Below are 9,946 nucleotides of genomic sequence, written 5' to 3'. Positions count from 1 at the left end.
CCAATTGCTTGAGGACATATAAGTTATTTTCAAGGTGCCATACAGGTAATTCAAGAAAGATAAGTGTTACTGTACTGTTCTCTGTCCATAGTTTTTCCTTTGTTTGTTCCGTTTGTTTCTATGTGTCTTAATTTTGACATCACTTTTTGTCAATTATTTCATTATCATTATTATTGACACATATGTATTATTAATTTCATTTTTACATGTATGTATATATGTATCTATGCACCCATGTATAAATGTGTGTGTGCTGAGTCGTGCTGGGGTTTTGCCAAGGTCAATCATCAAGAGATCACACAAAAAACATACTCACAATTGAATGGGGAGGCGTGGTGTATAAATGTGTGTCTTCCCTCATAAGAACAGGGAGAGACCGTCACACCTGTTCATTCACTGTTCTCAGACAACCAACCTGGACAAACACCTGTGAAAGAGAGAAGCTTCGAAACAGATCTGTTCATTTTCATTGCAGCAATCTTTCTTGTAGTTATAGATAGATAAAGTCAAGGAGAACCAGGATAGATTGACCATGGTGGCGCAGGGGACTAAAGAGTTTTATGTGGAGAGAGACGTTCTGGATGAACCTTGTCTGGACGAGAGAGCCCGGAAGAGGACACAGTCTAACAAACCCCCCCTGGGACAACGGTTGAAAGATTCTTTGAGGTAAGAGAGGGACTTTTCTTACGAGCGGAAGTAGAGGTGCTGGATGTGCAGCGTCTCCCACATCAGAGCGTGAGGTCTAGACAATGCAACATCACTAAAATGAAATTATTATCTCATTCAATTTTAATGTCTACATAGGTTTAGGCTAGCCTGGCTGCCAGCCCAACTTCTCCCTGCCCAAAAAAAAATTTGGTCGGGAAGTTGGGTCTGGAGGGTCTCGTATTGGGGACCAACTACAGAAAACCAGAATCTGGGCGAACCAATTAAATTGCCGGGCGGGCTTTATAGGATGATGGACAGATGATCAACAGTAACGTAATCACCCACGTCACAAAAGAGCGTTTAAGTTGAATTCGTTTTGAACAAACATGGCTACCGCTGGAGATCTGGGATGTTATGATTCTGCCATCGAGTCTGTTTTAGAAGACATCGACAGCGCATTGATTTTGAAAGAGGAACAGAGAGACGCAATCAAGGCATTTGTCAATGGAAAATATGTTTTTGCCGTCCTTCCTACGGGATTCGGTAAAAGTTTAATTTATCAGCTGGCCCCGATGGAGTTGTAATCCTAAACGGAGAACTTGTTCGTATATGCATTGCCCTTTATTGTTTCGCTCAAAAAGGTTGACCGTGTGAACAAGTACTCTCCCTACCCTTAAATTAGTTTTACAACACCGGCAAAAATCGTTTGTATTCATTCTTCAAGCATACTTCAAGTCTGCTTGTAGTTTAGTTCTGTTGACAACAACTATGCGGTGCTTAACATACGTCACATACTCTGTTGCTCTGATTGGTTGTAGATCTATCCAATTGAGCGAAGAGGCATTTGTTTTCCAGGCTCGTTTGAAACACGCCCTGTAGTCAAAGCCCAACGGAGAGTTCTCAGACTCATATTCTGACTAGAATTATGAGTATGACAACGTCAGGCTAGGTTTAGGCCACCTCCAACAAGCAATATTTTGTCAGTTAAATTGTATGAGTAGCGAAACTGAGTTGACATAAAGGACACATTTCAATAGATGTTGAATTATGTCTATTATGTTATGCAATTCATAAAACGATAGGGATGGGATGAGAAAGGAAGGAAGATGAGAAAAGGAAGTTAGGAAGCGAGATCATGAATGAGAGAAAGAAGGAGAGAAATGTCCAAACCGCTTATGGTTTAGTCGAGGCAGGGCCGGCGCGAGTACCTTCGCCACCCTAGGCAAGCACCCCCCCCCCCCCCCCAATCAGAAAGACGCCCCTCCCACCCCGCCTCGGCGCCCTCTGCTGGTGGTGCGGGACGGTAAATTAATTGACGCACTTCGGTATTTGGCGCCCCGCTCTTCATGGCGCCCTAGGCGGCTGCCTAGTTCGCCTGTAGCAAACGCCGGCCCTGAGTCGAGGTCACGTTTTTAAGTTGGTATGTTTACAGTACCCTGGATCACAGCCTGTGAAGCCCTCTCTGGTTTAATGGGACCCTGGCAGCCTCTGTGGACCAGGAGAGTAATGGCTTGCATCCCAGCCTAGCACAGACATACTTGATTCGATTTTCTGATCACCTGACAATGATGCCAGGACAGGATGTGTGTACTTGAAATTAATTAAGTGTGGAGGGACTGTAGAAATAAATGTTAACTTTTCAAGAAATGTTGTGCACCGCTTACATTACGACTAGTATTTCTCTCACATCTCCACATCCTGGCCTTCTCTCCACCCCTCTCTTATTCTCTCCTCCCTCATTCTCTCCTCTCTCATTGTCTCCTCTCTCATTCTCTCCTCTCTCATTCTCTTCCTCACCCTTTTCCTCCATCCACCACCCTTGACCACCTGGTGTCAGATGTTCAGTGCCCAGGTTGAAGAGCATTTTCCTGAGCTATATACCCATCCTGGCCTGGCTCCCCCAGTACCCCATCAGAGAGAACCTCATTGGAGACATCATCTCGGGCTTCAGTGTGGGCATCATGCACCTGCCTCAGGGTTTGTCTGTACACACACGCACACACACACAAACAATTATTGTTATTTACTGGACAACTTTATTACGTAAATGTCAACCAGCAAAACGCCACGTGAATTGAAGCACACATTCCTGCAGTTGCCAATGAAAGGATATAGCGAGAGTGGGGTGTGTTGCATTGGAGACAACTTTATGACAGTTTCAGTCGCTATATGATGACTAGCTACACCGAGAAAGTACAATCTGCAGTGGAAAACAAAGTATAGCGAATAGAGTCAAGCTGAGCTGGTACCATGCAGTGGAAAAGCGCCATAAGAGATCGACTTAATCGGAATCAAATGTATATGAAATTCATTGGTATAGTCCTCTTACGACATTTAATTGAGTGATCTAGTTGTTAGAAATGTGTTAAACTGTCCATGGAGTAATCAAATGTATATCTCTTCAAGGTATGGCTTATGCGCTTCTGGCATCCCTACCTCCTGTGACTGGCCTGTACTCTTCCTTCTACCCTGTTCTGGTTTACATTATATTTGGCACCTCCAAACATGTGTCCATAGGTAAGAGAGAAAGAGTTGGAGGGTGGGACATGGGGACTGAGCAAGGTTACGCCACCCTCACTGAATAAATACCACCCACCGTGCCCCTGAATTTATATACATTCTGGTCAGGGGACTCTAGCCTTAACCCTGGAAAGGGCAAGTGATGGTTGAAGCCATACTGACACTTAAAATGTGTTGTATGCTAATGCTCACATGTATCCTTATGTGTGTGTTTAAACCCAAGGTACATTTTCGGTGGTTAGTGTTATGGTTGGCAGTGTGACAGAAAGGTTGGCAGTAAACAGCAAGTTCATGACTTACAATGGGACCAATGGAACTGCAGTGGTAGATACAGCGATGCAGTTAGCCTACAGGGTACAGGTGGCATCCTCTCTCAGTCTGCTGGTGGGAATCTTCCAGGTGTGTTTCCATCAAAGCTCCTTTTATATCTATTTACTGCCCCAAACTAAATACTGAATACTACATACAGCTAATTGGCCTTTTTTTCTCTCCCAACCTTCCCCCAGATTCTCCTTGCCTTGGTGAGGTTTGATTTTTTGGCAACATATCTCTCGGTGCCTCTGGTTGGTGGCTACACAACCGCTGCAGCCATCCAAGTGGTCCTTGCACAGCTCAAATACATATTTGGAGTTGAACAACCTAAGTTTAATGGACCGCTCTCTCAAATTTATGTGAGTATGCATACACATACAGTACATGCACATTTGGTGGACACAAACTCACGCCAATAACGTTTCACTTGTCTCTCTGTCATTTGAAGTAAGGTTGTACTTTTGTCTTTGACTTGAAAGCTGATGCTCAAATGTTTGGATCTGTCTTAGCTCAGCCTTCAATACGATTTTAGTGCGTTTGAGTGTGTCAGTCTTGTCATAGGTGATGTTGTTTCAAACGTCTCTTCTTCTCTTCCTCCCATCTTCCCCAGACCTTTGTGAATATTTGTTCACTGCTCCCCAAGACTAATATAGGAACTCTTGTGACCAGCCTGGTGACTGCGCCCATTCTCATTGTGGTCAAGGAACTCAATGACTACTACAGCAAAAAGTTGCCTTTGCCCATTCCTATAGAACTTATAGTGGTAAGTCCATAAGTACCTTTCCGTTTTTCCACACCATAGACCCATTATTAAGTAGACCCTGCATCAAAGCTGGTTAAAGATGGCACGTGATCACTTTTATTTGATAAGTGCTTAATGACACATTGATGCGTGCAAAACCCAGATATGGTCAGTTTGGATTGATTCATGTTTCATTCATTCATGTTTGCAAAAATGTCTATGAATATGACTGCGTTGCATCAATAGATTTTTGAAGGGAGGGATGTTTTGCAATATTTTGGGTTATCATTTCAAACTCAAGCCAAAATTGTTAGTTTTTTATTAAACGTACCTACCCTTCCTTTAACACGGGTATACCCTAGTTATTTCTCGCAGATGTGACACTGTATGAAGTTGAAATGCTCTGATGAGTGGTTTGCGTTGGCGAAAACTCAATAGGCCTATAAATTGCAAAGCTTTTTATGACAAGTAGACTCAAAAGAATGCAAAAAGTACAACAGGCCACCAGTCTCCATATCTCCGTAATCAAAGAGCAAAAGTGATAGGTCTAAAGGGCCGTACTTTGCAGCCAACAGACTTTCATTTGAAATAAGAAAACCAAGATCGGGAAATTAGTTGTTCCTGCCGCACGGTATGCTGGGCACCAAGAGGGAAATTGTTATATGGGCCCCTCCAGCATGCTTCCCATTCATGACTACTAGACGCCACTCCAGAACAATGTCAGTGAAGCAATGAGGAAGCTGCCTCTGCCATCTTGGAGCAGGGGCTTGTGTTCTTAGGGGAGACCCCCTTCTTTTGGGATGGTTGGTAGACCCAGACCTCCCCAGGTGAGAAAGCGCGACCACAACAGTGGTTGTCGTACCCCCGCTTCTGCCTGACCCCGGCCTCGGTCTGATACTGTCGAGCGTAGTGGTGGGCAGTGGCGGTCCTTTCAATAGGTGACATAGGCAGCCGCCTAGGGCGGCATAAAGAGGGGGGGGGGGGAATTTCCAAAGGGCATTCAATTAAATGAACCCTCCTGCTGTCCTTGAGTTTCAAACGCACTACCAGCCGAGAGCACTAAACGCGGCACGTCATAAGTCCGTGTTGTGGTTGGCGCCCTCTGCTGGCGTAAAAAGTTAGTGCACTGGGTAATTTGGACTGGTAATTTTGGGCCATTGACATGGTGAAGGGGGGGGCGTCAGGGGTAAACCTTGCCTAGGGCACCAAATGTGCCAGGAGCGGTGGTGCGCCATGGCCAGGCGCTGCCTTCTTTGCAACGCTCGGTGATTGAGTACCCACTGGAGGGCGTTCTGTTCCCATTGTCTGTCTGTTGCTACACACGCAGAGCAATTGATTTTCATGGATCTACTGATTTGGGGGACAATAATGAGCTTTAGGAAACCCTTGGCCTAATTAATGTTTGACATCCCCTAATCTGGAGCTACATATGTGAAGCATATTGTGTAAAAATAGTCACACGCAGACTTTCCTTTCCAACAGGTCATTGGAGCAACAATTATATCATACTACACCCATCTTAAGGAGAACTTTCATATTAGCGTTGTGGGACTGATACCCAGCGGGTAAGTTCAAGTGTGTTTGTGTCTTTGTATTCATGTGTTCAGTGGATCCAAACTGATTGATACAGTATCAGGTTCTGGCCTTATCCTGCTTACTGTGCTGAACACAGAGGCCTGAGTCAGAATGATCTTTAAGGAACTAGACAGTAGGAGCGCACAGGAACTCTTCATTCTGGAGAAAGATGGAAACAGATCAGACTAGGAAGAGGTGTACTCTGTGTGTGTGTGTGTTCTAGTGTGTGTCTGTATACTGTAGGTCTTTCGACCACTAAAGCCACCACCTGGTGTAAAACAACAGATGAAAAGGAACTATAAGAGGCTTGTCAGTGCATGCATACTTGTTCTGTATCATTGTTATCATGATGTCATTTAACAGCACGTTGCTGTGATGTGTATATGTGTAAACGCAACGAGTCAAGAAGTGACACTGATGAGGTCATAGTCATGACCGTCCTGATCTACCTTTCACCCACGTAACGTATATTCTCCTGGACCCCCCTACCCCGCCCATCTCTCCCGTCTCCCAATTCCCCCTTTCTCCCATCCATGTTCTCCTTTCCCTCTTTTCCCCCACCAGGATGAATGCCCCTGTGGTCCCTGATTTGACTCTCTTCCCAGACTTGATAGGCGATGCGTTTGCCATAGCTGTTGTGGGCTACGCCGTTGTCATTTCCTTGGGCAAAACATTTGGCGTCAAACATGGGTACAAGGTAGACAGTAACCAGGTGAGTCTTCAACGCAAACACTGTCACATAGGTGCATGCACACACTTTAGAGAGAGAGAAAGACAGGTGGAGAGAGAGAGGTAGAGAGAGAGAGGTAGTAGGAAGAAATGAATGAGCCAGAGCAGTCACAATTTCGGTATACACATGCCTGCATGGACGTTTGCACTCACATACACAGAAGACACACAAATACTGTACATCTGCAGAGTTGTACAGTACCATGACTAACTGTGATTGCTGCATAGTAACTTGGGTACTGGTCCAGCACGGCCAGCCTCATCCAGCCATTATGTCAGACCGTGTTTAGCATGTACCATCACACTTAGTCACACTGTCACTGTGGGGTGACATCCTACTACTCCAGACTGACTTGCTCTCTCTTCAGTAACACTCGCTCACTTCTAAACCCACACACAGACTCTCTCCCTGACAGAGTATGTGCTCGAATGGAAAGAAACAGGGAGGAAAGAAAGTCAGTGTGAAAGGACTGTGGAAAAGCTTTGTTCCTCCATGAAAGGTGTTGACCGCTGATCACATAATGTAGCTGTTGACATAGTTGGTAACCTCTCTGTGTTCATGTTTAGTCACAACATCATGTTTGACTACTTACTGTAACATGTCCTGAATATTAAAAAAACACTTGCAGAGTATTAGAACATGTTGCCATTAAGAATAAAAAAAAAAGAAATCCTACTAAAATGATTACAAACCATGTTTGGGTGAATTAAATCTTTGAATGGGCCTTCCTCTCTTGCCATACCTCACGTGCTGTCGTGCGGTTCCACAAGTGCAGCGTTCACCTCCCCTCTCCTCCTGCCCTCCGTAGGAGCTGCTGTCTCTGGGTCTCAGTAACTCAGTTGGGGGGTTCTTCCAGTGCTACCCCATCTCCTGCTCCATGGCCCGCAGTCTGGTCCAGGAGACCACCGGAGGAAAGACACAGGCAAGACACACACTTGGAGACGCGGCCACATTTGCAAACAATCCGTCGATGAGGCCTCGCACAGATTCTTGGCTAACGTGTCGCTTGGTTTTGACAGGTTGCTGGGATATTCTCGTGCGCTTTTTTGCTGATTATCATTTTGAAAATAGGCTCACTGTTTGAGAAACTGCCCAAGGTAACTCTCAAGCACCCCTACACCCTGTGACCCCCCCCCCCCCCCCCCCGCACACATTTGCTCTCCTCCTATTAGTGCCTACAACACACAAATGCTGTCTCACCTTACACTATAACCTGTCTGTGTGTCCTCTGTCCAATAGGCTGTCCTTTCCGTCATTGTGTTTGTAAACCTAAAGCACATGTTTGAGCAATTCGGAGACATTCCACTTCTGTGGAGACGTAACAAGATTGATCTGGTAAGACGCAGTCATTACAGGCTACTTACACCTGTAGAAAGTCTACATTGAAGGACTAGATAGAAATATTATACACCAGGACATCCTTAAGCCACTGATTAATGAACAACTAATAGACTCTCTGTGTGCTGCTCCCATAGATGGTGTGGGTGGTAACCCTGGTGTGCACCATTCTATTAAACCTGGATTTGGGCCTGCTCGCATCCATTGTCTTTGCCCTGCTCACTGTCATCTTCAGGAGCCAAATGTGAGTCTGGACCAGCCACCTTCTGTGTGTCAACACAGTGCTGTTGTATCTGCTCCAGTACTCAGTGTTTTCTCCTTCTTTCTGTTCTCCCAGGCCGAGGTACTCTGTCCTGGGACACGTCCCCGGGACAGAGCTGTACCTGGACATGGACACCTATGAGGAAGTGAGAGAGACACACACACACACGGACCCCTATCTTGTCACTGTCAAGTTTATACCATTACACCGGGAAAAGGAATCAATGTGTCAATATTTAGAATGATCCATAGCCAATCTCCCGTTTATTCCTGCAGGCTAAAAAGATACCAGGCATCACCATCTTCCAATCATCCACCGCCCTCTACTATGCTAATGAAGAATTCTACAAGACAGCCCTGGAAGAGAAGGTGTGTGCAAAATGACTCCTTTCATTAACTTACTCTTTCTGGCGTCCTCTGACAGCAGACTGTGTCGTCTTGTATTACAGAGCGGGATTGACGTCAAGAAGATGCTGACCATGAAGAGGCAGCAGGAAGCAGTGATGGAGCGTGAGAAAAAGAAAGAGGAAAAGAAACAAAAGAAAATGGCCAAGAAACTGGTGAGGCCCACGCACGACACTGAACACCGTTACAGAGGATCTGTGTCTGTGTAAAACCTCCCTTTGTTCTTTTAAAGGGCTTGAAGGACAAGTCCAGTAGCAAAGACCAGCCTGACGACATGCAAACAGACCAGGGGAACGGAATACCCCTGTCCATTATTGGGGTACCCTTCAACGGGCAGGACAACTGGGCTTTCAGTGGAGACAGCAATGACACTGGGACCACCGTGGACATGAACAAGACGACCATCCCTGCAGTAGAGGGAGATGGAGAGGATTGGCAGAGACTGGACATACACACCATCATACTGGACTTCTCCACATCCAACTTTGCAGACACTGTCACAGTGAAGACACTGAAAAACGTATGTGGGGTGGTTGTGTGTGTGTGGTTGGTTGAGAGGCATTAAGTACGAGTCACATCCTTGAGAAGGGAGGTGAATATGTAATCTGAATGGTTTGACAAAGAGCATGTGACAAATAGAAAAAGAGATATAAAGGGAAAGAGCAAGTAAGAGAGAGGGTAGGCCCAAAACATATTTGAGACCATTTTGGTTGGTTTTTGTTCTTAGGCAACATTGTGTTGTCACATTCATAGATTTTGTTGCGCTGAAGGCATACGAAGATTCTGCATGCTTGGAATGGGTTGTAAATTTAGAATCGTGATGAAATCAAGTAAGGCAATTAGAAGAGAGAGGAAAAAGTAGCCAAAAAGCAAACATGATAAAATCTTTTTTTCCATCTCCTTTTTCTTCTTCCAATAGATATTCAGGGACGTTGGAGAGCTTGGCATTGACATGAATATAGCAGGTTGCCAAGGTGAGACATCATCCCACAATAGCAGAAAATCTTTGACTCATTCTGAAAGGTAGAGCCAGAGTCACTAACTAAAACAGTAAACTGGGTCAAGGTCATGTCTCTCCTGGCCTAGATAGCACCTTTTTGTACAGAGACCAGCGCTGTTCCAAACCTTTTTCAGCTACACACATGTAATTAACACTTCAGGCTTTAAAACGTAACCTATACATATTACGTACTTCATTTACACCTTTAAAATTCATTGATGTGTGTGTATGTGCTAACCTTGTTTCCTAATGTTGTCAGTGTGCGTAGTGGAGCAGTTGGAAACTGCAGGCTTGTTTTCTGAGTCCCTCCCCAAGAGTCTCCTCTTCCCCACCATTCACGACGCCGTGTTACACAGCCTCAGACTGAGGGGGGGGGCAGCCTTGCACCTCTACGAGAACCACGAGTGTCCACCAG

General features: G+C 45.3%; 1 protein-coding gene across 1 annotated transcript in view; it reads left to right on the top strand.

Annotated features, from left to right (window-relative positions):
- The first annotated feature begins 369 nt into the window (after positions 1 to 369).
- Positions 370 to 9,946, top strand: part of LOC124480321 (solute carrier family 26 member 6-like) — a 10,964-nt gene continuing 1,387 nt past the window's right edge. The window contains exons 1-18 of the mRNA XM_047039490.1: positions 370 to 666; positions 2,486 to 2,625; positions 3,055 to 3,165; positions 3,392 to 3,567; positions 3,675 to 3,839; positions 4,091 to 4,243; positions 5,705 to 5,787; positions 6,362 to 6,509; positions 7,336 to 7,449; positions 7,547 to 7,624; positions 7,767 to 7,862; positions 8,003 to 8,109; positions 8,203 to 8,272; positions 8,403 to 8,495; positions 8,576 to 8,686; positions 8,764 to 9,051; positions 9,451 to 9,505; positions 9,791 to 9,945. Coding sequence (XP_046895446.1) covers positions 533 to 666; positions 2,486 to 2,625; positions 3,055 to 3,165; positions 3,392 to 3,567; positions 3,675 to 3,839; positions 4,091 to 4,243; positions 5,705 to 5,787; positions 6,362 to 6,509; positions 7,336 to 7,449; positions 7,547 to 7,624; positions 7,767 to 7,862; positions 8,003 to 8,109; positions 8,203 to 8,272; positions 8,403 to 8,495; positions 8,576 to 8,686; positions 8,764 to 9,051; positions 9,451 to 9,505; positions 9,791 to 9,945 — 2,277 coding nt within the window. The 5' untranslated portion in view covers positions 370 to 532. The remainder of the gene's footprint in view (positions 667 to 2,485; positions 2,626 to 3,054; positions 3,166 to 3,391; positions 3,568 to 3,674; positions 3,840 to 4,090; positions 4,244 to 5,704; positions 5,788 to 6,361; positions 6,510 to 7,335; positions 7,450 to 7,546; positions 7,625 to 7,766; positions 7,863 to 8,002; positions 8,110 to 8,202; positions 8,273 to 8,402; positions 8,496 to 8,575; positions 8,687 to 8,763; positions 9,052 to 9,450; positions 9,506 to 9,790; position 9,946) is intronic.

Source organism: Hypomesus transpacificus, chromosome 18 (genome assembly GCF_021917145.1).
Source record: "Hypomesus transpacificus isolate Combined female chromosome 18, fHypTra1, whole genome shotgun sequence".
NCBI classification, from domain to species: Eukaryota; Metazoa; Chordata; class Actinopteri; order Osmeriformes; family Osmeridae; genus Hypomesus; species Hypomesus transpacificus.
This window is presented reverse-complemented; position numbering and strand designations above follow the sequence as displayed.